The sequence below is a fragment of the Mrakia frigida genome (assembly GCF_051309035.1).
Source record: "Mrakia frigida strain ATCC 22029 unplaced genomic scaffold BDY24scaffold_2, whole genome shotgun sequence".
NCBI classification, from domain to species: domain Eukaryota; kingdom Fungi; phylum Basidiomycota; class Tremellomycetes; order Cystofilobasidiales; family Mrakiaceae; genus Mrakia; species Mrakia frigida.
The window spans coordinates 290,335-316,173 of record NW_027481279.1 but is presented as its reverse complement, the minus strand read 5'-3'; the positions used below and the strand labels follow the sequence as shown (position 1 = coordinate 316,173).

Below are 25,839 nucleotides of genomic sequence, written 5' to 3'. Positions count from 1 at the left end.
CGAAGGAGAAGAAGGAGGAGGCGAGGTAGGTTGAGATCCGAGGGACGAGTTGTGGATGTTGAGTCTCGTCGGTCTCGGCTTCACCACACTCGGAGGGAACTCGAAATCTCCACTCGAAGGACTAGGTATCGGTGTCTCCCCCACGATCTCCACCACAGGAATCAACCCTCCCAACTGCACTCCCTCCTCTGGCGTCTGAAGATTGAAGCTCGACCGACTGTCCGTCGACTCCCTCTTCGTCGACGTTTCCCCTCCCGAAACCAACGAAGGCGTCCTCTCCCTATCGTGCACGGCCGTCTCCATCCTCGTCGTCGAGTCCGTCGCGTCCGAGAGGAGGGAGAACCTCGGGTTCGATCCCGCGTCGGCGTCGCTCGTTCGGATCGACCTTCGATCCTTCACGCTTGGACTGGGAGGGACGGAGCGAGTGGCAGGGCGTTTCCGAGGAGTTCCTGCTGGGGAAGGGGAAGGGGAGGGTGCTGGGGAGGATCGACGGATCTGACGAGCTTCCTGCTCTTCGCTTTGGCTTCCTTGTCGAAGAGGAGAGGGAGGAGTGATCCTCCTTCGATAGTCTTCCGACAGCCTCTTCTTCGCCGTTCCATCACTCGTTCGTTCCTCCTCGGCCGTAGCGAGACCTTGACCCACTGGGATGGTAGGTGAACCTGAGCGTCCTGTGCTCGGCGAGTCGGGAGGAGGAGCGAAGAAGCTTCGTTTCGGCGAGGAGGGAGGGGAGTAGGCTGAGGGAGCGAGGATGCTGCTCGTCGACGAGGAAGGGACCGACGACGACGAGTTCCTCCTTCTGGCGGTAGTGGAGACGAAAGCTGAAGCCGAAGGAAGATCGGTCGGGAGCCTGGAGATTTCGAGGATGGTGTTTGCGACGCGTTGGAGACCTTCCATGTTTGCTGGTTCCGAGAGGAGATCCGAGACGTAGAAGTGGTTTCGAGGAGGTAAGCCGAGAGTGAAGAGGGTGTGGATGAAGGTGGTAACGTTGCGGTCGTAATGAGCTTCGGATTCCTTGAGGGACGGTCGAAGAGGAGGTTGAAGCGTAACCGAGAAGAGTCGATTTAGGATGCTGCGACGAAGAAAGAACCATTCGACCCAAGAGCGCAACCAAGGTCAGGGAAAGCTTCGAAAGACCATCGGGAGGAGATGAAACACGTCCAAGAAGGAAACGAAGCGTGAATTTAATCAACTCACAAACAAAGCACCACTCCATCCCTAAACGCGCCTTCGAAAGCCTTCCTCTCCCTCTCCTCCCCTAGACTCCCTTGATTCCCCACCGTTCCCATCCCCATCCCCGCCCAACTCCTCTCCGACCTCGCCAGCCCTCTCAACCGGATCTCCACCTCCTCCCACCCCATCGAAGGCATGCTCTTCACCGCAGGAGGCAAAGGTCTCGCCATCTCCCTCAGCACGAACGAACTCGCCTGGCGGATGGCTTGACGACTCTCCGAGATTGGGTACGATATCGTTCTCTTGTGGGTAGTCGTCCAGCCTGAGGAGGAAGAGGAGGAGGCGGAGGAAGGGGAGCGAGGGTGAGGATAAGTAGGTTGGAAGGTGACTGGAGGAGGAGGAGGAGGAGGAGGAGAGGAAGGCGACGATGACGAGGTCGGTGCTGAGGTTTGGCGACGTCGAGAGGAAGAGGAGAAGGCTTGAGTGAGGGTAGCGAGAGATCCTTGCGTCTGAAGGGAGGACAGTCGTTTTGGAGTTTGAAGAAGACTCGGAGGAGTAGGAGAGGCAGCTCTTGAGCCGGAGGGAGGAGGTGGTGAAGGACGAGAGGACGCGGCGGCGGACGAGGGTCGAAGCGTCGCGGCTGGATCCATGAACGTTGGAGGAGGCGATTTCGTTGCTGATCGATTCCTCGGAGGAGAGATGAGGGCGTCGATCGAGTTGGAAGGGATGAAGCTTCGTTCTGCGTGAGCTTCGCTGAGAGGGTTGGAGGAGAGGTGGAGAGCCGGGGAGGAGAGGGAGCCTCTGGAGAGCGAAGGGACGAGGTAAGGCGTGTGAGGAGGTCGTGCTGGACGAGTCGGTGCTGCTGCTGCTGCTGATCCTGGTTGGACCGAAACCGTTCGTTGCCTGACTGTTCCAGCGGGAGGAGGTCGAGGAGGAGGAGGAGGAGGAGGATTGGTGGAAGAAGAGGAGGAAGGGACGACCGACGATTTCGTTCGCTTCCGCTCTTCCCTCGAGCTCGACCCTCCTCCGTCCATCAACGTTCCGAACCTACTCCCAGATGTCCCACTCTCCCTCTCCTTCCCTTTCCCATTCGAAGCGCCCACCGTTCCGGAGGTCATGCCTCGAAAGAAGTCCTTGAAGCCCCCTCCTCTGGACGAACTCGTCCCTCCCGCTCCTCCTGTTGACGTTGACTCTGCTGGAGCGCTCGTCTGTCTTCCTCGTGCAAAGTTGGTCGAGGATCTCTTGGACGAGGAAGCTGCTGCTGAGGGTGACATGATGGGATTGCTGGTGGAAGTGTTGAGAGCTTGAGAGGAGGAGACGGTGAGGACGTAGGACGAGGCCATGGGAAAGAAGGTCCGAGGGAGAGAGAGGAGGAGGAGGAGGGTGTTCTCTCTCGAGCTAGGCTACGATTGAGTGACCGAGGAAGAGTCGAGAGAGGGAGTACGTCAAACCTGTACGAGTTGTGAAGTGGAGGGAGGAAAGAGGAGGAGGAGGAGTCGGTCAGCTTGGGATTCAGCGGCAGGACGAGAAGCAAAACACCCTCCGTCAATTCCCTCCGTCTCTCCTCTCTGTTGACCGAGCCCCCGACCGTTTGCTTCGTCATCTGAGACTGAATGCGCTCTTATCAAGGGCGACGAGATTGAGCAAAGAAACTCACGAGAAGGACTGGAAGAGAAGGAGAGAGCGAGAGAGAGAGAGAGACGGTGGTGGTTGTTTGGACTCTGTGCTTCTGGAACGAGAAGGGCACGAGGCAGGAAGAGAGAGAAAAAAGGGTCAGTACAAAGAACGTTGAGCCTGAGACCCATCCCAGAGGAGCTAAAGAAGGAAAGGTACAGAGGAGAGAGGAGGTGTGAAGAGAGACGGAAGGAAGGAAGGAGCTCACGTTTGAACGAACGACGTCCGGCGGAGAGGAGCGCGAGAGAGACTCGTCGATGTTGAGCTCGTAGGATCGAGAGGAGCGGAGGTTTGGAGGAACAGAAGCTTCCGAAAGATTTCAGCCGAGCAAGGAAGTCGAAGAAGGGGGGCCTGGGGAAGGAAGGAGGAGAAGAGAGGAGAGGGAGGGTGACGCTCGATGTATGTTGGTTGCTGATTGTTGAGCTCGTTCGTTTCGAAGATGGACTGTTGCTGCTTCGTTGAAAACCTGAAGATTGTACAGAGAAGATCGACGACCAGCGGAAGGAGGAGAACCGTGAAAGGTGAAGGAGGGGAGATCGAATAGAAGATTTGAATGCAGCGTGGGAAGGAGAGAGAGAGAGGGGGGAAGGAAGGAGGGGGGTGAGGGTGAGGGTGAAGTGTAAGAAAGGGGTTGAAGGTAGAGAGTTCGGTCAGGTCAGGTTGAAAAGCCGGCTTCTGCTACAAAAAAGAAAGCCTCCGCGGTTACTGACCGTATGCGAGCAGAGAGAGAAGTATAGAAGAAGGAAGGAAGCGAGGGAGGGCGAAGAGAGAGAAAGGTAGAAGGGAAGGAAGGACAAGAGTTCCGACGATCGTCTTGTCGTTTCGTTTCGTTCCTGGATCGCAACTCACGATTTTTCTCGAGCAAAGGACCGTTTTGTTCAATCACAAAGTGGCCTAGGAAGATCTTCTCGAAAAAGACAGGGGTGGGATCCGAACTCAGAGGGGTTCGTGAAGGGTGTGCGGGGAGGGAAGGAAGGGTCAGAGAGGAAAAACAGAGTGCTTCTCGAGGGCATCAGCTTCGACGCGTCTTGGAGCCTCGCTAAAGCGGATCTTGGAGGTCGGTGAAGGACTTCATTGACGAAGGTTTGGGTGGGTCGGAGAAACGGTCTCGTGAGAGGGAAGCGGTGTGCGTTGGAGGAAGGGGAGAGATGGAGGGATCGAGCTTCAAAGAGCTCAAACTCTCTCGCGTCGAAGAAGCCGCCGCCGACTCTCCTCCCCCGCTGTGAGAAGAAAAGATCTTCGACAACAAAGGGGATCCAAGCTCTTGCTTTCAACGTTTACGGTGCTAGAGAGGGTTAAGGTTTCATAGTCGTGATGTTCGTTAAAAAAGCTGCTCTCGTTCTCCCTCCCTCTCGCTCGACGACTTTCAATCAGAGCTTCGCATCGTTCCCTCGGTACTTTGCGAGCTTGGTCCTTCGAGTGGGTCCCTCGTGCTCGACCTGTAGTTGAAGAAGAGGAGAGGTTGGTCAGTCTCGTTGGAATTGGAAGTCGGAGGAAGAAAGAGAGGGAGAGAGGACGAACGACGGAGGGACGCGTCTTGGGATCAGGGTTCGTCTCGTTCGACCTTTTCTCAACACCGACGTAGTCTCGAACTGAAGCTCCAACGTAGATCTGGTTGAAGAAGAGAGGAGGTTGATGAGCGTTCGGAAGATGTTGGGGAAGGCATGAAAGGAGGAGAGGGACGCAGGCTCGTCCCAGCCGTCCTCCCTTTCCGCCCGAAGGAAGAAAGAGCGGCTGGGACGAGTCTGCGAGGAACGAACCTGTCGGGGTCGCCAGATCTTGAGTCCTCCCTCCTGCAACTGCATTTGCCTCCAGTGGGCTAGCCATCCTACAACTCGAGGCACAGCGAACAAAACAGGGAAGAAATCGGTAGGGAAACCCATCGCTCGGTAGATCAGACCCGACCAGAAGTCGACGTTGGGATAGAGTCGTCGAGAGATGAAGTAGTCTTGAAGAACGAGCAAACAAACGGAGGTCAGTCCGAGGAGATGCGAGTTCAGATCTTCTCACAACCCGAGGCTTGGACTCACCGTCTGCGAGAGCAGCATCATGAAGAGCGATGGCGATGTCGAGCAGTTTGTCTCGTCCAGTGGCGAGGAAGACTTCCTCAGCGGTCTTTCGGATACTGTGGAAAAAAAAAGAAGGAGGGAGAGCTCAGCTCGAGCTCGTCTGGAAACGACGCGTCTTCGTTTGCTCACATGAAAGATCGAGGGTCGGACTGTGAACGAAAGGAGTCGGAGTCAGCACGAGCTCTCAGAAGTAGCGATCATGAGAGTACTCACGGTCCGATAGATACGATGGCCGAAACCGCTCAGCAAGGACGTCTTGTTCTTGACCTTCTCGATGAAAGCAGGGACGTTCTCGACCGATCCGATCTCGATGAGCATTCGGATCACAGCTTCGTTGGCTCCTCCGTGAGTAGGTCCGTAGAGAGAAGCACAGGCGGCACTGGAGACTCAAAACAAGAAGAGTCAGCTTTCGGTTCGAAAAGACACGTAGGAAAGGGGAACGAACGAGACGACGGAGTAGGGATCGACTCCAGAAGAACCGACTTGAAGAGCACTGGCAGCGGAAGCGTTCATCTCGTGGTCTGCATGGAGAATGAAGAGAGTATCGAGGGCTTTGGCTAGAACGGGAGAGGGCGTGTATTCCTGTAAAACGACGAGTCGAGTAGAATCAGCGAGGAGAGATCCAAAGTTCAAAGGGAGTGAAATTGCCCTCACCTCCTCGTTGAGGTAATCGATCTGGTAGAGGAAGCTCTCTGCGTAACCCAGTCCGACGGGAGGTCTGTTGAACGGTCTTCCTTGTCGGATTCGGTAAGCCATCCTACAACAACCAACAACGAGGTCAGTCCAACTCGAGCTCGAGGGAAAATGAAGAGGATGCTTCGATCCGATTCGACTCACGCAGCGAGAGTAGGAGCTTTTCCGAGCAACCTGAAGATCTGCTTGTCCATCGTCCGGAGCGACTCGGTGGATCCAGAAGAGTAGAGCTTGACTCCGTGGAGAGAAGGGTTCGATTCACTGTGAAAGGATCCGAGAGCAGCGAAGGCTGAACGAGAAACGAACGGACGAGCGACGATCTGTCAGCTTCAGGTGCTACGACTCAGTACAGGTCAGGCTGAACTTACCTGAGGTAAGGATGGCCATAGGGTGGGCATCGCTGTAAAGTCAAGGCGCAAGGACTCGTTGATCAGCTGAAGTTCCGAAACGACGACGCGTCGCGGACTCGACACTCACTATCGGAACGCCTTCATGAACCCCTCGATATCCACATGGACGTAAGAGTGGTGCAGAACTTCACTCTCGAAGTACTGCTTCTGGCTCGAGTTGGGCTGAGAACAGAAAGAGAAAACCGAAGAGGGCCGAATGAGCTCTCAAGTCATGCTCCTTCGAACTTCTCTCGGGTAGAAACTCACCAGCTCTCCGTAGATAAGCAAATAGGCACACTCGAGGAAAGAAGACTTCTCTGCGAGCTCTTCGATCCTGTATCCTCGGTATCTGAGGACTGAAGAAGCGGGGAAGGAATGGAAGGAAAGCGACCAGTTCGAGCTCGTCTTCCTTCTTTCTTTCTCTCTCTCCCCTCTCCCTCCTTTTCCTCCCTTCCTCAAATGAAACAAATGGCTGAAAACTCACTTCCACGCTCGCCATCGATGAACGAGATGGTAGATCTCTGAACAGCCGTGTTCTACAAACCACCAAGCAAGAGCGAGAGCAAGGTCAGCTTCATTCAACTCTCGATCCCTCCTCCTCAGCCCTCCGAGCTCCCTCACTCGAAACTGACCTGATATCCAGGATCATAAACCCTCAACCCCAACTTCTCCTCGTCCTCCTCCCTCCCAACGACCTTATCGAGTTTCAAAGAAGAGAAAGCCGTGGCAGGGACAGAGTTGTTGGTGATGCTACCGGACCCCCCAACCGGATCAGCTCGAGCTCATTTCCTCCTTCTTCTGCTCTTCGAGACATCGAGAGCGAACTCACGGAATATTGATTTGTTTGCCGGTCCTGTTGTCAATGACGGTAAGGGAGCTTGGGTTTGGGTTTGAAGAGAGTGGGGTGGGAGTGGGTTTGCCCATGTTGAGAGACGAAGAGAGATGATGGACGTTGAGAGGAAGGGGACTTCCTAGCCGGTTGGGATTTCGGAGGGTTTCCTATTTCTTTTCTGGGGAGGTTTTCTGAGAAGGGGAAGATGGGGATTGGTTGGGGAGGAACACAAAAGGAAGGAAGGTAGGGTTGCCTGGGCGAAAAAACAAAGGGAAACGCGGGAGGGAACGGAGAGCTCTCTGGAAGAAGCACGAGCGTTTTCTCTTGTTGGACGCGTCGTTAACTTTGTTCGGTTCGTTTTTGTTCGGGGATAAACGAGAGATGAAGTTGATGAACTTCAGAAGAATGCTCTGGATCGCTGGATATCTCGGTCTTCTCGAACCGGGTTCGAAGTTCGACGATCCTTCGCTCCCGCTCTCCAACGCGTCGCTCGTTGTTCGTTCTCGTTTCGTTTCCTTCAGCCCAACCATCAATCACCCCGTTCAAGAACCATCTACTCATCCTCCTCCTCCTCCTCCTCACCCTCCATCTCGTCCTCCTCCTCCATATCCTCCATATCCTCCCCGCTCAACCCTTCCTCACTGCCCTCCTCACTCTCCTCCTCACTCTCACTCCCAATCCCACCCCACTCCTCCTCGTCCCCTTCGACATCTTCCTCGTCCACGCCCTCCACACCCCTCTCCCCTTCAGCCATCGTCAAACACGTCAATCGAGTCCCTTTGGTGTCGTACTGGCCCTGAGGGAGCTGCACTGGAACGGGAGTGACGGCGGTGGTGGAAGACGGAGTAGGAGGAAGGAGGGTGAGGTCGTAGAGGTTAATGAAACCGTCGGAGGAGATGGTGGAGAGGAGGGGGTAGAGAGGGGAGAGGGATTTCACTCTGTGAAGAACGAGGGAGGAGGGGAACGGAGAGGAAGAGTTAGCGACGCGTTGGGAGAAACGAACGAGTTTCGGATTCGGTTATTGCACTCCTACATGAAACCCAGCCCACAACAATTTGAAAGCGAGAAAGAGCGAGCCGAATTACTAACCGATTCTCATGCCCACCCAGCCTAACCAACTCCGTCCAACCTTCCTCCTTCACACCCAGATCTCCCATCCTTCCACCAACCCTCTCCCAAACTCGTGTGAACCCATCCTCAACAGCAGCGAACAGCATCTCCCTTGGCTCGGGGGTAGGCTCTCCTTCGACAACGGGAGTGGAGGAAGGGATCTCAAGGAAGTGGAAGTCGTGGAATCGTTTCGAGTTGGTGAGGGTGAGGATGGGAGACATGTCCTTGGTGTAGAGATCGATGGTGGTGGTGGAGAGGACGGCGAAGGTTTGACCTGAGGGGGAGAAGCGGAGAACTTCACCCTCTGTGAAAGAGGAAAGGGAGAAAGGGAAGGAAGAGGGAGGGGTCAGGACGCGTCGAGAATCGAAAAAAACGAAACCGAAAAGAGCTCGTAGCCGACTGCTCGCTCAACGACCGACTCCCCACCAAAAAGAAAGACGAGACGCTGGTACTAACCCTTCCCAAGCTTAACAGCTCCTCCAGCCTTTCCCCTCATCAGATCCCACATCCTCATCGTCCTGTCCTTTCCAACGGTCAACGCGAGCTTCCCAGTCGGGTGAACGGCGATCGAGTTGATCCTTCCGGTGTGTCCCTTGAAGGATCGAAGCATCGTCCAGTCTCGAGTTCGGAAGAGAGTGAGCGTCGCGTCCTCGGAGGCGGTGAGGAGATGGGTTCGGGTGGGGAAGAGGAGGGAGGTGATGGATCCTGAACAAACGAACGATCGACACGAGAAAATAAAATTAGTTGGTTTCGCTTCTTCTCAAAGGCCAACCGAGCTCCCAAAGAGTGCTATAGAAAAGAAGAAAATCGCCTCGACTCACCAGAATGCTGCACCAGCCCTCCAACCTCCTTCCTCCTCCTCAGATCCCAAATCTTGACGACCTCATCCGTCGAACCCGTCGCCAACCACTTCCCTCCTTCACTCGCCGCGACAGCTTTCACGCACGCCTGATGAGCAGGGAAGATGAAGATGGGCTTGATGGTGTAGTCTCGTTCCTCGACGGGGGTCGAAGGGAGAGGGAACGTTCCCGAGAGACCGTAGAGGAGCTTCTCGTAGGATCCGGTGATGATTTGGAACGTTTTGGGAGGGAGGAGAACTCGAGGGGTGGTCTTCTTGAAGGGTTGAGCGGGTTCAGAGGTGGAGGCGGAGGGAGTAGAGGTGGGGAGAGTGGGATGGTCGTCGGCGAAGGAGAGCTGTTTCTTCGTCGAGGGAGCTTTGGCGGTTGACGATTTGAGAGTCGAAGTCGAAGGAGTAGCAGCGACCTCGGGAGCCTTGGTAGCAGCAGCTCCTCCGAGGGCCTTCAAAGCCTTCTTCTCCGCTGCTTCAGCCTTCAACCTCTCAATCTCTTTCTTCTTCAGAGGTCGTCCGTTCGTCTCTCCAGCTTTGTCTCCCTTCTTCTCCTCCCTCCCTTTGCCCTTCTGCTGCCCACTCGCTCCTCCTCCTGTAGCCTGAGACTTCTTGCCACCTTTGGAAGGAGCTGATTCCTCGTATTCGACTTCGACTCTCGCCTTCTTGACGGGAGGAGGACGGTACTTGAGCTGCTTGGTCGAGAGGGCAGGTCGTTTCGAACCGGCGGGATGCGAAGGTTTGGCTCCTCCTCCAGAGGGTTTCGATGAAGGAGGAGCTTTGCGTTTACGTTCGGGGGCCATCGTGAAAGAAGAGAGAGAGAGGGAGAGAGGAGGGTGGAGCTGGGAGGTTGTTGGCGTTGAGGGGAAGGAAGGGAGAGGGAGGGAACGCAGATTTCGATTTCCTTGACAGCCCTAGGCTCGATGCCGTCGTTCGAGCTCACTTTGAGCTCTCCTTCCCTCCAAACAACCAGCATCCTCGTTCTCTCCCCGTTCGCCCGTCCTCGCTCGTTCTCTTATCTAATCTATCTATCAACGAATAGCTCCCATCCACGCTCTACCCGTCACCATGACGACCCCTCTTCCCACTCAGCCCACCCTCAGCCCTCCCTCCTCCTCGTCCTTCCCCTCCTCCCGACCCGTGGTCCTCATCACAGGCGGTCACTCAGGAATCGGTCTCTACGCTTCTACGCACCTCGCTCTCCGAGGCTTCTACGTTCTCATCGCTTCAAGATCCGCTCAAAAAGTGAACGAAGCCATCGAAGGAATCGAACAGGACCATCCCGAGCTCAAAGGAAAGGGAGTCCTGAAGCACGTTCAGTTGGATCTCACGGATCTGAAGAGTGTGAGAGGGTGTGTAGCCGAGGTGGAGGGTGGGGTGGGCAGGCTGGATGTTCTCAGTGAGTGAGGAGAAGAAGAAGAAGGGAGAGAGGGAAAGGGACGGAGTGCTGAATCGACGAAGCTGACCTCGAACGTTCCTCGTTTTCGTTCGTTATGCTCCTTTTTTATTTCCTTTTTCGGCAGTCAACAACGCCTGCCTTCACGGAGGAGGGACTCCCTACCTCATCTTGCCCAACGGGATCGAACAGATGGTGTGCACCAACTTCGTCGGACCCGCGCTGCTCACGTCGCTCTTCCTCCCGCTCTTGAGCAAGACGACAGCAGAGATGGGAGGGGATGTTAGGATTTTGAATGTGAGTTTGAACGACAGCTCTTTAGCTTCCGTCTATTTCTGTGCTCTTTTTCTTCGTCTCTTCGAACGAGCGAACGAACAGAACTGACTGACTCGCCTCTCTTCCTCCCTTTCGTGTTGAAGGTAACCTCCGACCAACACACCGCCGCACCCAAGAACATCCACTTCACTTCCCTCGAGGATTTCAATCGACCTTACTCTAAGAATCCTTCTGGAATGGCTGGGTGTCGAGTCCGATACGGTTCGTTCGCATCGCGTCGCTCCTTTCTTCATCCTCTCTTTCCCTCCCTCTTTCTCTCCGCAACCCCGTCCTTACCCCTCTGTTCTTTTCCTTCTTTCAACGTAACCGTTCGCACTCCGCAGGAACCACCAAACTCCTCCTCAACTTCCTCACAACCCATCTCACCTCCAGCCTCCTCCCTGCCCTGCCGCCCTCTTCCTCTTCCCAACCCAAGCCCATCCTCGCCCTCTCCCTCGACCCAGGCTGGACCCTCACCCCTTCCTCCCTCGCGACTGTCCCCTCCTTCCTCTCCCCGGTGCTCAAACTCTTTCTGAGTCCGCTCGAGAAGGGAGGGGAGGTGTTGGTTTGGGGTGCGACGAGCGACGCTGTTCGATCGAAAGCGCTTGGAGGAAAGATGATCGGACGAGAAGGCAAGGTGTTGAAGGAGACGGGGACGGGAGGGATCGGGGAGGGGGAGAGGGAGAGGGCGAGGGAGGTTTGGAGGTCTTTGGAAGAGGGCGTTTGGGAGGGGAGATGAGGCTGGGGGTTTTTGATTGTCTGTTTATTTGTGAGCTTAGGTGGTTGTATGTCCTATGTGTGTGTGTGCTACGAGGAAGGGCTGAGGTTGAGTTGGGGGAGGGACAGGAAGAAGAGAGAAGAGAAAGAAGAGAGAAGAGACGCGTCGAAATCGAACTGGTTCTCGTGTTCGTCCTTTGTTTCGAGCGGGTGAAGAGGCGAGGAAGGATACGTTTGTGTGCTTGTATTGTATTGTGGGAAACGGTAGGGGTGGAGCATGAGGGAAGAAAGAGGAGGTGGCCGTTTGAGGAAGGCTGAGCTGAACTTTCCCTCCCTTTCTCTCCTCCCTTTCCGACTCCGCTCGAAACAAGAACGGGGGTCAAGAATACAAAAAATGAAGTATAGTGAGGGTCGATATGCTGTTGCTAATAAAGAAGAAGATAGTCCAAGCAAGGGGAGCAAGAAAAGCGAGCGATAAAGAGCGAAGTTGATGGGGAGTTGAGGTCGAAGCAAAAGCAGAGGGAAGCAAGACGAAGCGCGAACCGAAGAAGGATAGACGGTTGCGAGGATAAAGCAGTAGGAGACGAGCGAATAGTACGGAGGAGGAATGACCAGCATCACCCAAAGCTTAGAGAACCAACCCTCCAGCTCCTGCCAAAGCAGCGACGACGACGGCTGAAACTCCCCACGAGAGCCCTCGGCTGATTCCCTCCCAACGCACAACAGCTCCAGAGAGAGACTCGACGGAGGTCTGGGTTCCACTGCCGGTGGTGGTGTTGGTTGTTGCTGAGGAGGTTCCGGCGAGGTAAGGAGCGATGTCGTTCGTTGGAGCGGAGACGCCGTTGAGGGACGCGGCGACGTCAAAGACGGCTCCCTCGCTGGAGGTGTAAAAGTCGACGAGCATGAAGCTACAGACAGAGAGATGAAGTGAAGTCAGCTACGTCGGTTTCAGACGAAGAGGTATAGGGAAAAGCTCACTTCGGGTATCGTCCGTGAAGAGCAGCACACGTCTGAGCTCCCAATCCCAACGATCCCACTCCAGTCTCGCTGTTGGTCTGAACGATGTTCTCCTTGTCGGGGTAGACGATCGAACCGCTTCCAGCTACGTCGAGGAAGTGGTTGGTGAGCATGAGCTGCGTCGTGGGATCTCCAGTCGTTCGGTTGGCGATGCAAGGGAACGCGTTCGACAGCGTGTTGAATTCGTCTGATGGATTCGACAAGAGAGGTGGATAATCGTCAGCTCAGCTCAGCTTCTCTGCTCTGGTACGAAGCTCGATACTCGGCGAGTATGGAGAGTGTTGACGAACGAACCTTCGAAGACGTTGGAGAACTCTGAGGAAAGAAAGAGATCGAACGAAAAGGGACGCGTCAGTTGAGCTCGTCTCAAGCCCGTCTCCTCCCCAACAACGCCGGGTTCGAGATCAAAAAGAGTATCAGAACTGACCGTCAATTATGTAAGGAATAGTAGTGATATCCGCATCGTGATCCATGAAGGTAACAATCCTCTTTCCGCTGTCGATCATGCTTCCGAGAGTCGGCCAGTCTGCGAGGGCGGTGGTAGATCTGGGAGGAGTGTAGGAGATGGTGTCGAGACCAGAAGCCTGAAAAGAGAAGCAAGCGTGAGTTGACATCGGAGGTTGAAACAGAGAGAAGCTCGGGAGACGGAAAGGAAGGGAGAGAAGGACGAACGACAAAAGCGGCTCCAAATGTGGCAGCGTCGACTCCGTCCGAGTTGACGATGAGGATCGAGATAACCTCGGTTGGATTGGCAACGGCCCAGGTGTTGACGTCGGTGAGGTAGGTGGAGAGAAGACCGGCGTCGAGAAGGAGCTGGAGAGGGAGAGAAAGAGGACGAGAGAGACGCGTCGGTCAGCTTTCACACGTCCCAGTCTTGTAGATTCCATACCCCCTTGGAAGACGAACGCACGCATGATCTAGAGGGGAGATAAAAATCGAGCCACGGAGTCAGTAGAGCTCCTCTTGTGTTCCTAGGAGCGAGAGAGGAAGAAGGAGGTCGAACGCACGAATGGCAAAGACGGATCCCAGTCGAAGCGTTGTGAGCTTGAACTTGAAGCATTCGGATACCATCGGTCTGTACGATGGAGGACAGTTCGACCGAGAGTAAAGCGAAGACGAGCAGAGGAAGTAGGGAAAGGAGAGAAGAGTCGAGTCAGTGACGAGCGTCGAAGGTCGAGCGGGCTGCTGCTAGAACGGGAAGAGGAACGAACGAGTTGCTGGGTCACATTGTGATCCTGATTGGCAGCAATGTTTGTCGTTCCAACAGCGTCTGGAAGATGGAAGAGAGGACAAAGAAGAGAGAAGTCAGGAGATGAGACGCGGTGTCGAAAGGAAGAGGCGGCGGCCTCTCGTCCTCTCCTCTCCCGTCGCCTCCATGTATAGAGCATCTCACACGAGTCGTGGGCGCCCACGAAGGTCACATTTCCGTAACTCTTGTCACAGAGTTCAGCATGACCGTTGCAGACTGTAAAAACGTCCATCAAAGAAGGGAGTGTTGAGCAGGTTGGTCGCAGCGCCCGAAGCTGAACGGAGAGAGGGAGGACGAACCTGTTGCTCGACGAGCTGGAGAAGAGCTCTTTTTCACCATCTTGTGAGAAGAAGAGGAGAGGGCCGAGGAAGGCGGAGGGAGGGCGAGGAGAAGGAGTGGGAGGAAAGTAGGGAGAATCATCGTGAGGGAGAGAGGGAAGGGAAGGGAAGGGAGGAGGTGCGAGCTTTGAAAGGGAGGCTGAAACTGAAGAGGGTTTGAGGGCGAAGAGTTTGTGAATCTAGACTATCAAAGTCTGATGAGGCGAGGTGAGAGTCGGAAGGGAAGAGGTTGTTCGTTTGTCTGGCTTTTATGGAGCTGGGGTGGAGGGTGGGAGGAGAAAGAACAAAAGAAGGACGAAGTCAGCGTTCGTTTCAGCTCGGCGACGCAGTCTCCTTCTCCCTTCAAGAAGTGACTGACAGACTCGTTTCCTGTCAACCGACCGCAATTTGGAGCCCGAGTGAAGTCTTGCTGAGGTACTAGAGCTCTCAATTTTGACCGAAGATCGCGTCAGAAAAGTTTGCACGCCAGGCAGCGAGGAAGAAACGAGGAGCGACCACCGCAGCCTCGAATTGCCCGATTTTCCTTGATTTTTTCTTGGGTGACGCGTTCGTTTGAAGATTTTCAAGCTCAGATTGTCTCCTTCCTCCACGAGCAGATTCAGAGGAAAGGACGGTGTCGAAAGATTTCAAAGGAAAATCAAGACGCGCCCACCTTCCTCCTCCCTCTTAGACTCCCAACGACAACAACTCTTCCCTCCCTCCTCCTTCCTTCTTTGCCCTCCCCTCCCCTCGGTCACCTCCCCTGCTCCCCCTCTCGTCGCCCAAACATGATTACTCTGGATCTCGCCCACCTGCTCGCTTCTACATCGGAAGAGGAAGCTCCCCTTCGAAGGACATTGACCTCGATCTCTCACAACGTCGCAAAGAGCAAGAAGACCGTCGTCGTTTCAGGAGCTGGAATCAGCTGTAGTTGTGGAATTCCCGTGAGTTTCAAGGTCTCGTATTCATGTGGAGAGCTCTCAAGAGTGTATGGGAGGAGTTCGATGAGCTTGGAACAGCTGGATGGGTGGTGGATGCGGTCGGAGAGGAGAAGAGGGAAGGGAACAGGAGGAAGGAGGTCAGCATGCCAACTCGGGACCTTCCCTTCTTCCTCGACGCGTATATCGCGTGATCGACACCTCGAATGCCTCGGGGAGACCTCCTTACGTACTCTTGAATGAGTGGTTTGAACGGAGGATGTTCGGTTGGAGCGACAGCAAGCGGAACGACCGTCGAAGGGAAGAAGGAGAGCACCTCCTCCTCCCTTCAAAGATGGCTTGCTCCTTCTTCTCGAGGCTCCTTTCAGCTAGGACTCCCCCCTTTTCGCCTAGAGTGAACGGAGAGGTAGATGGATGGGATCTTGGAAATTTTGGAGGAGCAGCGAATCTCCAGGGAAGGAGCGGTCGTTCTGCCTTCTCTGACCTCGGGGAGAGCCAACCGTTCCTTTCCTTCTCCTTCCCTTCATCACGCGTTCTCTTCTCGTTTTTCACCCCGGGACTTGTATACTGACTTCTACTACTCTCTCCTCTCGCCTCTTTTTCATCTCCCAGGACTTCCGATCCTCCGATGGTCTCTACAACCTCGTCAAGGCCAGATACCCTTCGACCTTCGTCACAGGCAAGGACCTCTTCTCCTCCTCCCTCTTCCGCTCCCCAGACTCGACCTCCCTCTTCTACTCCTTCATCGCCGAACTCAAACTCGCCGTCTCAGCAGCCGAACCCTCCGCTACCCATCGATTCATCAAGAAGCTCGACGACAAGGGCAAGCTCATGAGGAGTTACACTCAGAACATCGACGGAATGGAGAAGAGGGTTGGGATGAAGTGTAGCAGTAGTCCAGACGAGACTGGCGGCGAGGAGGAGGTCAACTCGAGAGCTTCCACTCCAGGACTGGTCGCTGGACCTTCGTCGTCCCAAGGATCGTCGCAGGCGTCGTCGTCCTCCCAACCATTCTCGTCGCAAGGATCCTCCTCGTCGCACACCTCTTCCTTCCCTTCGTCGTCTCAGGAATCGTACGCTCCCATATCTCGTCGGTCAGCGTCGGTGGTCTCATCGGCTTCGTCAGGAGGAGGAGGAGTCACGATGGACAAGAAACTCACCAAGAACATTCAGCTTCACGGAGACATTCATCGAGTTCGGTGCATGGTCTGTTCGGCGAGCTACGAGTTCACGGAGGAGTACGTCGAGATGTTCAGGGAGGGAGATGCTCCTGATTGTCCTGCTTGCCAGGAGAGGAGTGAGTCTTTCGTTATTCAGCTTCGTTTCCTCTAATCCGTGTTTCCTTTGACGCGACGAAGCCCTGACCCTCTCTTCTCTTTCCTCTCTCAGCTCAAGACAGGATCGCAAGATCCAAGCGACCTCTCGCAGCTGGTGTTCTTCGACCTGCCATCGTGCTTTACGACGAGGTCAGTCTCGTCTTCTCTCGTTTCTCGATCTCAGCCTTCGCCGTTCCTCGTCTCTCAACCTCTGACTTCCCCTCTTGTCTTTTCTCCACAGAACCATCCCAACGGCGATCTCATCGGATCCATCCAAACCCACGACATCACTCGAACTCCCGACCTCCTCCTCGTTCTCGGAACCTCGCTCAAAGTCCACGGACTGAAACGACTCGTCAAGGAACTAGCTCGAGGAGTTCGCTCTCTACCCGTCACCGCTGCCCGACCGAACGGAGGACGAGGACGAGTCGTCTTCGTCAACAAGACTCCTCCTCAGGGAGCTGAGTGGAAGGGAGTGTTCGACTACTGGGTGAAAGGAGAGTGCGACGAGTGGGTCGGAAGGGTCGAGGAGGAGTGGAGGAAGGTCAAGAAGGGCGATTGGGAGGTTCAGGCGACGCTGGATGGTGCTCAGGTCGTCAAAGTCGCGTCTGTTGGTGGAGTGAAAGCGAAGAAGGTTGCTGGGATTCCCAAGTCGAAGGGTGAGTCTTTTTTCCTTCGTTGATTCCCGTCCCAGCACGAGAGACGGCAAAACTGACCTCGTCGTCCTCCCTCTTTCCTCTCCTCTTCTCTCCAGCCGCACCCAAACCCAAACTCGCACCCTTACCCTCCTCCGACGAAGTTCAATTCGACATCCCCTGGGTCGAAATCCCTCCTTACGCCTACTCCTCTTTCAAAACCACTCCATCCTCGCCTCTCTCCTCCCCTCCTCTCCTTCCCGTCGATCTTCCTCCCTCTTCACCAGTACCAGGACCTCCTCTCTCCCCTTCAAAACGATCTCACAACTCCTCCTCTCGCCCATCCTCCTCCCAAGCCGGGCCTCTCAAAAAGCACCGCTCCCTCTCGAACTCGAACTCTGGAGAACGAGGACTTCTGTTCGGCCAAGAGAACCAGGATCGGGAAGCGGAGGTGGAGACCGAGGACGACGATACGCCGTTTGGGAGTCCGATGAAGGTCGATGTCAAGGGAAAGGGGAAGGCGAAGGCCTCGACGACGACAACGAAAAAGGTCGTCGCGTCGAAGAAGACTCTCCCTCCTCTTCCTTCGCTGGGGTTGAAACTCGTCGGAGGTGCCAAGTCGACGTCGAAGGCTGGAGCCGCTACGAAGGGGAAGGCTGGAGGAACGGTGCCTGTGCAGAAGAAGGTTACTGGGTCGATGATGGTTGGGAAGCAGGCTGGAGCGGTTTCGAAGGGGAAGAAGAGGTTGGGTGTTGGGAGACCTCCTGTTTCGCCAGAGATGGGGACGTGCGGCCTTCCTGGGTCGGTGGTGCTGCCTTGAGGAGGAGGTAGGGGTGGTATCGTATTTCTAGTCGTTTCAATTAGCCTTGCGTCAGTCGCGTCGTCGTTTCTCGTCTTTCTTCCTTTCTTCTTTCGTTCTGCCTCAGTAATCTCGCTTCGATTTGGTTTCGCATCACAGTTTTTTCGGAGAACTTTTTGCACTTTTCTCACTTTGCTCTTTTACCGCTCTCGCTCGATCTTTCGCTTGATATCCGTCGAGTTAGAGTCTCTCGTTGTTTACCGCTTGCATACTCCTTCCTGTTTCAGCAAAGAGGTGTATAAGATTCTAAGCGATCCTTCCAAGAGGTAATCAAGAAAGTCTAGTAAGCAGCAAGCAAGACGGAAACCAAACAAGGAAGCCATCAAACGAGCACACCCGTCTTCTTTCCTCCCCTACATCTTTCCTTCTCTTCGGCGAGCTTGACCAAGCTGGCGAACTCGAACTTTCCGGTAGCCTTGCATAGAAGGTAGAACTGTCGGATGAAAAGAAGCAGAGTCAGTTGAACTTCAGACAAGGAAAGAAGAGTCGAGGGAAGACGACGTGAACTCACGGACGACTTGGGGTTCTGCAAGAGCTCGTAGGGCGAAGCGTATTCGACGAGGGAGCCAGAGTTCATGACGAGGATACGATCGAAGTCGATGACCGATCTAATCCTGTGAGCGATGGTGATGATGGTGGATCCTTCGAACTCCTCTCGAATCGTTTTGTCTGCAGGAGCGGAGGGTCAGCGCTCGTTCTCGACGACGGATAATCGTACGAAAGGGCGTACTGATGAGTGTGTCGGTATCTCGGTCGACGGATGAAGTCGCTTCGTCCATGAGGATGACCTTGTTCCTCCTCAGAACTGCAAAATAAGAAAGAAGGAAAGGGCTTCAGCGGCGGGAGAAGAGACGCGACGCGACGGGGACGAACTGGCTCGAGCCATGCAGACAAGCTGCTTCTCTCCCTGAGAGAGATTGTCTCCGTTCCTGTGAATAAAAATCAAGGTCAGCTTCCGTCAAAGGAAGAAAGGCTCGGAGAAAAGGACGCACTCCGAGATGACTGAATCGAGAGATCGGAAAACATTCTTGTTGACCTCGTCCGCGTCGACGGTAGCTTCCACTCCAGTCTCGCCTGTAGTATAGATCGAAATAAAAGGAGGTCAGGGAGTTATTGAACAAGAGCAATGCGCGAAGGTGAGGCGAACCTGGGATCAGATGCACTCGTCGAAGACTCTCGAAAATCTCGACGTCCTGGAACTCGTTGAAAACGTCGAGGGTGGATCGAAGAGTTCCAGAGAGGATAGTCGGGTCTTGAGGGATGATGGTGATTCGAGATCGAAGATCCGTCAAGCCAATCGAGGCGATGTTGATGCCATCGACGGAGATCGAACCAGACGTGGCTTCGACGAAACGGAAGAACGAGAGGGCGAGCGTCGACTTTCCACAACCCTGGAGAGAGATAAAAGAGGAAGGATTAAGTCAGCTCAACACGCTTGGCTCGTCCAGAAGGAGAGACCGTATGAATGGACGAACAGTAGGTCCTGAGGGAGAAGGAAGAAGAAGAGAGTCAGCAAGCCGACGCGTCGAGATGAGACGAGAGAAGTGGGAACGATCTGGACTCACCGACGATTCCGACCTTCTCTCCAGGTTGGATGTCAAATGAAACCTGGTGAAGCACGTTTGGGAGCTCGGGCTTCAGAAGACGAAAACGAGGTCAGCGACGAGACTGAGGAGGAAAAGAAGGATCAGGACTCACAGCATAACGAATGACGAGGTCCTTCACTTCGACCTTTCCTTCGGCTGGCCACGAAGCGCGAGGTCGAGGCTCGACGAACTCGGGACCTTCAGGCTTGAGCTCGGAGTACTCCTTGATCCTTTCCATGGCGACCATCGATTGCTCGAGGGCTACAAAGCGACGGACGATGAAGAGGAGATCGCTCGAGACTGTGTTGGCGAAGGCGAGAGCGAAACCAGCAGTGGCGGCCGAGATAGTAGGAGAGACGAGGACGGAGCAGGCGGTGACTCCTAGGACAGCAGACGAGAGCATGCTGAAGGAGCGAAAAAGAGGAGAGCGAGTCAGCGGAGGTTGGACGACGAGCGGGGTCGACGGGTCTGCTCACTTGAAACGAGCCGAGAGCCATCTGTTCAAGCTCCAAGTCCAGTAGAAGGCGACGAGGTTGGAATCGACGCACTTCATCATCGAGCGAAGAGTGTTGGCGGCTGGGAAGGAGAGGAAGAGTCGAAGAAGATCAGTCGAGTCCTCTTTCCATCGTCCTTCCCGTTTTTGCATCGAACTCACAAGCTCCAAAGGCTCGGACGACTGAGACTCCAGCGATCGTTTCTCCGTAGAGGGAGTAGAGAGGTGAACGGGTGACCGAGTCGAGCCTTCTCATATCACGGCTCGCTTGCCCGTATACCTTTCCCACCTGGTAGTAGAGGACTCCGAGGCAGAAAGCAGCTACCGAAAAGGGAATCCCACCAACAGCTGAGGTATGAAACAAGGATTAATCAGCATTCGTGCGAAAGAGAGTGTCCGACGGACTTGAGACGATCTGCAGCCCAGAGGGCAGACTGCGTTATTTCCAGCATCGTGGAGACGCGTCGAGAATCCAAACGCTGCTCTTGGAACTCAACTCACCGGCGATACTGATGAAGGTGACCGAGACGTTCAGACCGTAGATCAGAGTTTTTCCGAGGTTGTCGGCCAACGAAGAATCGACGCCTCTGTAGGGACGGCAGAAAGAAGCAGTCAGCCTCGACGAAAGGAAAAGAGAGAGAAGCGTCGACTTACTCCAAGTCCTTTCCGAATCGATTGAGAAGTCGGCCTCGACTGGTGGTATCGTGGAAACGAACGGATGCAAAAAGAGTCGCCTCTAGCATCTCTGAAAGAAAGAACAAAAACGAAGGAATGGAAGATCAGCTTGGTTCAAAGACGGAGGAGGATTCGACGCGACGAACTCTTGTGAATCCGATCCGACGCAGCGAGAGACCCAGCGTAGAGCACAGCGTAGCGGAGGGCTCCAACGAAGACGCCGATGACGGTGATCTGGTATGACAAGATACACGAATGTCAGCGTTCGAAGTCGAAGGAAGAAAGAGAGTCGAACACTGACGAGACAGTAGATCCCGATGTAGTACAGAGCTGGGTGAGTAGGCGTCGGTTCCGAGTACGAAGCGGACCAGATTCGAAGCCAGCCGTTCTCCAGCAAGGGTGAGACCATGGCGATTCCGAAGGTTAAACCGAAGAGCGTCCAGAACCTCCACCCTCCGTTGGCTTTGAAGTACATGATCCAGATGTCCTTCGAGATCCTTCCCGTCGCCCTCTTCTCGTCCTCAACGAGCTTCCTAGGAGCCTTCTTCTCGACGGCTGGCTTTCCATCGTTCGACTTGCCATCCGCCGACGACGAGGACGAGTCAGGTTTGACGGTGACGGAGGAGCTCTCGGATTCGGACGACGACGACGCGATCAAGGCTTTGGCTGCTGCTCCTTCCTCGATGGTAGGCTCGTCCGATGGGGTGGTGGCAGTAGAGGTCGTTTTGGAGTCGGGATCTTCCATAGCGAGGTCCTTGAGAATCCCAGAGGCGAAGAAGCCGTCTCGATCCCCAGCGTACTCCAATCGTCCGTTGTCGAGAGCGACTGCAGAACAGGGATGGAGGAAGAGTAGAAGTCAGTGTCGGGGGATGTTTCGAAATACCGATAGCGTGGAATCTAGTTTACCGATGTAGGCGGCTCCAGGAGCAGTGAGCTGAACGTGGTGAGAAACGAGAATGATCGTCCTGTTCTTCAATAGCGGTCCTTTGAGGCAGTTGTAGTAGAGATGATGAGCGGTGTGGGCGTCGACGGCTGAGAGGACATCATCGAGGAGAAGAATGCTTGCTCGCTGTGGGAGTCAAAGTCGAAGGAGGAGGATTGTCAGCTCGAGAAGAGGAGAACGATGCGTCGAGTAATGATCAAACTGACGCTGTAAACCGCTCTAGCAAGGCTGACCCTGCTCTTCTGCCCTCCAGAAAGGTTCAGTCCCTTTTCTCCGATCTCGCTGGGGTTCCAAAAAGGAAGGGAGTGGGAGTTAGCGAACGAGGTCTTCGAAGCGAGAGAGAAAGAAGCTCACGTTTCATCTCCGTCCTCCAACGTCTCCAAATCCGACGTCAACGAGCACGCAGCAAGAGTCTTCTCGTATCGATCCTGGTTGAGAGGGAGTCCGAAGAGGATGTTCCTCTTGATCGAATCGTTTTGAAGCCAGGCGGACTGTAAGAAGAAGAAGCGAAGAAGTCAGCTCGATGTCCCGTCCCGTCGCGTCCCCCCTCCGTCTCGTCTCCCTATGGCAGGACCTCCAGCTCCTCTCGACGTGAGATGCCAGTCCAACGGGACGATAAAAAATCCGACTCACCTGAGGAACGTAAGCCGTCACCTGCTTGACGATCCAATCTTCGTCGGCGATCTCGACGTCTCCCTCCTTGAACTGTCGCATCGCGTCTGGAGCTGACCGAGGGCAGACGAGTTGACCAGCCAAGACGTCGGCTTCTCCGAGAAGGGCGAGGAGGAGCAGAGACTTTCCAGCACCTGTTCGAAGGAAAAGACGAGGGCAAGGGAAGAAAAGTCAGCCGAGCGTCGACAGAGCCTCGTTCTTCTGCTCGTCGTAGACCGACCGACTCACCAAGTCGACCACAGATAAGAGTGAGCTCGTTCTCTGGCATGGCTAGGGTGAGATCTTGAAGGATGAAGGAGCTCTTGGGAGTGGAAGGGGCGGAGGGAGCGGAGGATTCCACAGCGGCTCGATCCCTCGGCCAGGTGATGGTCTAGAGAGCAGTGGAAGACGAACGACACAGATCAGCTCCTTGTCGCGAGAACTTGGGAAGATGAAGCTACTGACAGCGGAGTTGAAGAAGATCTGAAAGCGCAACGGAGAACGAGGTGATCAGCTTTGAAAGCTCCTCGGAACGAGACTGGAGGAAGGGAAGCTCACCTTTTGGCTCGTAGAAACAGCAACAGGCTCGATCTCAGCGGTGGCGAGGTACTGTTCAATCAACAGGGAGGTCAGCATGATCCAGATCCGCTGCGATGTCGTCGAGCTCACCTTCTCAATTCTCCTCAACGAAACGAATCCCTGCAGCACCGAAATGAACGTCTCTGGCAAAGCGTTCAATGCGAATCTCAACTCGGAGAACACAGCAACGGCGGTGAAGGCGATGGAGGGCGAGAGAGCGTTTCCTCGCCACCAGACGAAGTGGACGAAAGCTGCGAAAAAAGAACGAAGAAGGAACGAACGCGTCAGTTTCGTTTCGATTCGATTCGAAGGGAGAAAGAAACGAAGTTCGGACTGACCGACGAGTGTGACGACGACGGGAGTGCAGGACCAGAGAGCGGTGAAGGCGACTTCGACGAGGTAGTTTCGTCTGGGAGGGAAGGGGAAAGAAAAGGCTCGTTAGCGAGGAAGAGGAGGAAGAGCAGAGACGAGACGAGACGAACTTTTGCCACGACAGCTCCTTTTGACGGATAGCCATGATCTTGGCTTCGAAGGAGCGTTCCCAGGCCATGAACTGAGTCCGAGATAAACGAAGGTTAGTTCGAACGAGGAAGACGAAGAAAGGAAGCATCGAAGAGGCTGACCTTCAACATCCTGATCCCCTGGAGCGTCTCGTTCATCAACGCTGTTCGTTCGTCTCGAGCCTTCATGAGGTTGTCTTGAGCTGTGACGACGATCTTGCTGGCGAGATGATTCAATGGGAGGAAAACTATGGAAACGGGGAGAAGAAAAGAAAGCGGAGGTCAGCGACGACACGTCCGACAGGAGGCAAGGAAAGAGAAGGGATGCGTACGACAAGTAGCAAGAAGACCGTAGAGGGAAGAGACACCGAGGAGTTGGTAGAGGAAGAGGGATCCGACGATGATTTCGAGGGGAGAGTCGACCTGAGAAAGGAAGGAGAGTCAGACAGCTGTGGATTCACGAGCCATCTCGAACAAGAGAAGACTCTCACCAAAGAGAACGAATGGAACGAGAAATCAGCGACTCTATCGACATCCACAGTCATGAGAGTCATGCTGTTAGAACCGAGTAAAAAAACTGGCGTCAGTCTTGAACCGCTCTACGAGAAGGACGGAGGAGTCGAGGACTAACACCTGACTCTTGCTCGTCACGTCCTCCTCGTCCTCCTTCTCGTCCTCTCCCGCTTTCTTCTCAGGAACAGCAGAAGTAACACCGGCCTCGGTCGAAGCAGTAGGAGGGGCTCCTCCCGCGACGTCCTTTCGAACGAGGGTTTTAGCGAAGAGCATGGTGTTGAGTTGGATCTTGATTCGACTTTGGAGGTTGGTTGTTGAGATGGACCTATGCGGAGACGACGAGGATGAGAGGTCAATCGAAGGTCGTTGGAAATGGATGGTGAAGAGCGGGATAAGAAGAGCTTACCAGAGCATTCCTGCGAGAGAGAAGAGAGTGAAAGGAAAAAAACGACGCGTCAGAAACGTCGTGACTCGAAACTCGACTTCCGAACGCAGAGAGAAGTGAACGGCGGGACTCACCAGTGAGAATGTAGTTCCCAGCCGTCACCAAGAACAACGCGAGGCAGTAGATCCATCCCCAAACGGGCTCCTTCCTCTCCGGATCCGTTTCGAGGTAGGCGATGAGCTTCTGAAGGTAGTAAGCGGGAGCGTAGTACAGAGCGGAGGTGATGACGGCGAGGATGATCTCTAAGAGTAGTTAAGCGAAAGAAGAGTGGAGGGAGGTGGTGGGGTCAGCGACTTGAGAAGAGTGAAAGCTCCCGACCGACGCGTCGTGCTTTTGCTCGACTTGTTTCGTTCTCCCTTCGTTCGTTCCGAGAGAACTGTGAGGAGAGGTAGGACAAACGAGCGGTAAACATCCCAGAGTTGGCAGCGAAAACCTTCCCGAGCACGACCCAGCCCGACCCTCGCTTGACCGAGTTTCGCTTCTGAGTCTTCCCGTAGATCTTCCTCATGTTCCTGAAGAGTAGCATGGCTCCTATTTGAACCAGACAACAGCCCAAAGTCAGCTCTCGAATCTACTTGAGTCGAACGAAGTGAAGAACGAGGGGACGAACGAAGATGATGAGGCACGACTGGGAGGTCTTGAACGTCCAGACTCTGAGCGGTATAGCCGAGCTTGACAACTGCGACCAGATCGAATTCAAGGGTCAGCCTTGCGCGTATAGAACAGGGACTTAGAAGGAAGACCCTCACCTGGAGTAGCGAAGGAGAATAGTAACTGGCCGCCGATGCAGGAAGTCGATTCTCCTGAAACGTTCGGTCGTCGTCCAAACTTGAGCTCAGCTGCTTGGGCGTCAGCGGCGATTTTCCTGCCCTCATCCCACACCCATCCAAAACAGAAAGAGTCGATGGTCAGTCAGCGAACGACTCGATCAAGACGAACGAAAAAAAAAGCCAAAGGCTCGTCGTCTGCCAAAGGAGCGCTCTTCCTCCCTCCCTCCCTCCCTCTTCGCACATGGACTCACGAAGTATACAACTTCTCCATCGGGAAATACAACTCGGGTCCTCTCGGAATCCCGACCACGATCGCCGTCGCCACAGTGGCCAGTCCCAGTTCCACGAACGGCAACCACCTCTCCCATCCCCCTCCCTCTGCTTCAGCCCTCGACCCGTCCTTCGGCAGCAACACCTCGCACGCTCTCACAACGGCCACGGTCGCCAACAAGCTCGCCAGATGAATCGTCATCGCCCAGTGCTTCGGTTGAGTATCCATAGGGACGTAGGCTATCCCTAGAGCGAGGAGGTAGGTGTAGAGGACCAACGAGATGATTTGGTTCGTCAGGCCGAGAGTCGAAGGAGCTCGTCCTGACAGGAGAGGAAGGGTGAAGGAGACGAAAATGGTAGCGAGTAACGAAGCGAGGAGGAAGAGTAAAGGGATTTTAACGAGTTTGATGGTTCGGTAGAAGGAAGCTCCATCGTCCGGGGAGGTACCGTCCTGGAAGATCAGAGGGTCGTAGAGGTCGAACGGATCAGGAACGAGCTCGTCGATTTCCTCGTGTTCCTCGTCGTTGTCCTGAGCGATTGAAGTGTAGCCTGACGAGTTGGGTTTAGGGTGTTGAGTGTGAAGAGGAAGAGCTATGGAACCTGTTGATTTGGGTCTTCGAAGAACAAAGGTGACGGAGGAGACGAGGAAGGCGAGGAGGAGGAGGGAAGGAGAGAGGAAAGGGAGGAGCTGGGAGGAGGAGGAGCTGGAGGACATGGCCGAAGAGAGAGCTCTCGTGAAAAGAGGAAGTTTTTTTTCCCGCTGAGCTTGTGAAGGGGAATCCGGAGGAGGGAGAGGCAGTGAGACCTTGTCGAAGTTGACTTCTGAGGTCGTGGTTGGTGGGTGGTGGAGGAAGAGAGGAATTTCGAGTCA

General features: G+C 54.7%; 6 protein-coding genes across 6 annotated transcripts; 2 read left to right on the top strand and 4 right to left on the bottom strand.

Annotated features, from left to right (window-relative positions):
* Positions 1-4,017: 4,017 nt before the first annotated feature.
* On the bottom strand, positions 4,018-6,919 carry BDY24DRAFT_335531 (citrate synthase-like protein; the record flags this gene model as incomplete). Its single annotated transcript, XM_076637199.1, has 14 exons — positions 4,018-4,455; positions 4,605-4,792; positions 4,875-4,969; positions 5,043-5,062; positions 5,127-5,292; positions 5,359-5,495; positions 5,568-5,670; positions 5,751-5,895; positions 5,975-6,006; positions 6,084-6,178; positions 6,263-6,351; positions 6,480-6,531; positions 6,628-6,745; positions 6,825-6,919. The coding sequence occupies 14 exons, from the start codon at positions 6,917-6,919 to the stop codon at positions 4,018-4,020; spliced, it is 1,773 nt and encodes a 590-aa protein (XP_076500616.1).
* Positions 6,920-7,380: 461 nt separating this feature from the next.
* On the bottom strand, positions 7,381-9,587 carry BDY24DRAFT_411428 (WD40-repeat-containing domain protein; the record flags this gene model as incomplete). The annotated part of the gene is made up of 4 exons (XM_076642925.1): positions 7,381-7,765; positions 7,917-8,241; positions 8,394-8,642; positions 8,759-9,587. The coding sequence occupies 4 exons, from the start codon at positions 9,585-9,587 to the stop codon at positions 7,381-7,383; spliced, it is 1,788 nt and encodes a 595-aa protein (XP_076500615.1).
* A 124-nt stretch (positions 9,588-9,711) lies between these two features.
* On the top strand, positions 9,712-11,268 carry BDY24DRAFT_91743 (uncharacterized protein). The gene is made up of 4 exons (XM_076645235.1): positions 9,712-10,183; positions 10,308-10,477; positions 10,600-10,717; positions 10,840-11,268. Exons 1-4 carry the CDS (start codon positions 9,853-9,855, stop codon positions 11,232-11,234), a joined length of 1,014 nt encoding a protein of 337 aa, XP_076500614.1. The 5' UTR covers positions 9,712-9,852; the 3' UTR covers positions 11,235-11,268.
* A 572-nt stretch (positions 11,269-11,840) lies between these two features.
* Positions 11,841-13,710, bottom strand: BDY24DRAFT_335864 (PLC-like phosphodiesterase; the record flags this gene model as incomplete). Its single annotated transcript, XM_076637213.1, has 8 exons — positions 11,841-12,120; positions 12,191-12,416; positions 12,524-12,544; positions 12,657-12,813; positions 12,902-13,042; positions 13,233-13,304; positions 13,441-13,499; positions 13,623-13,710. The coding sequence occupies 8 exons, from the start codon at positions 13,708-13,710 to the stop codon at positions 11,841-11,843; spliced, it is 1,044 nt and encodes a 347-aa protein (XP_076500613.1).
* Positions 13,711-14,583: 873 nt separating this feature from the next.
* BDY24DRAFT_335596 (DHS-like NAD/FAD-binding domain-containing protein) lies at positions 14,584-16,731 on the top strand (the record flags this gene model as incomplete). The annotated part of the gene is made up of 5 exons (XM_076637201.1): positions 14,584-14,739; positions 15,346-15,625; positions 15,833-16,030; positions 16,123-16,199; positions 16,291-16,731. The coding sequence occupies 5 exons, from the start codon at positions 14,584-14,586 to the stop codon at positions 16,729-16,731; spliced, it is 1,152 nt and encodes a 383-aa protein (XP_076500612.1).
* Positions 16,732-17,764: 1,033 nt separating this feature from the next.
* BDY24DRAFT_374919 (multidrug resistance-associated ABC transporter) lies at positions 17,765-25,814 on the bottom strand. The gene is made up of 35 exons (XM_076638482.1): positions 24,950-25,814; positions 24,678-24,793; positions 24,539-24,607; positions 24,328-24,459; positions 24,003-24,170; positions 23,890-23,899; positions 23,602-23,808; positions 23,462-23,525; positions 23,303-23,393; positions 23,094-23,218; positions 22,953-23,023; positions 22,809-22,879; positions 22,561-22,721; positions 22,450-22,500; positions 22,357-22,374; positions 22,141-22,282; positions 21,874-22,046; positions 21,595-21,731; positions 21,447-21,522; positions 21,204-21,366; positions 20,599-21,122; positions 20,444-20,531; positions 20,277-20,367; positions 20,124-20,209; positions 19,785-19,970; positions 19,606-19,705; positions 19,242-19,533; positions 19,109-19,178; positions 19,019-19,026; positions 18,691-18,934; positions 18,536-18,617; positions 18,417-18,472; positions 18,274-18,348; positions 18,055-18,212; positions 17,765-17,976 (listed from the first exon to the last, which is right to left on the bottom strand). Exons 1-35 carry the CDS (start codon positions 25,681-25,683, stop codon positions 17,866-17,868), a joined length of 4,950 nt encoding a protein of 1,649 aa, XP_076500611.1. The 5' UTR covers positions 25,684-25,814; the 3' UTR covers positions 17,765-17,865.
* Between the last annotated feature and the right edge of the window lie 25 nt (positions 25,815-25,839).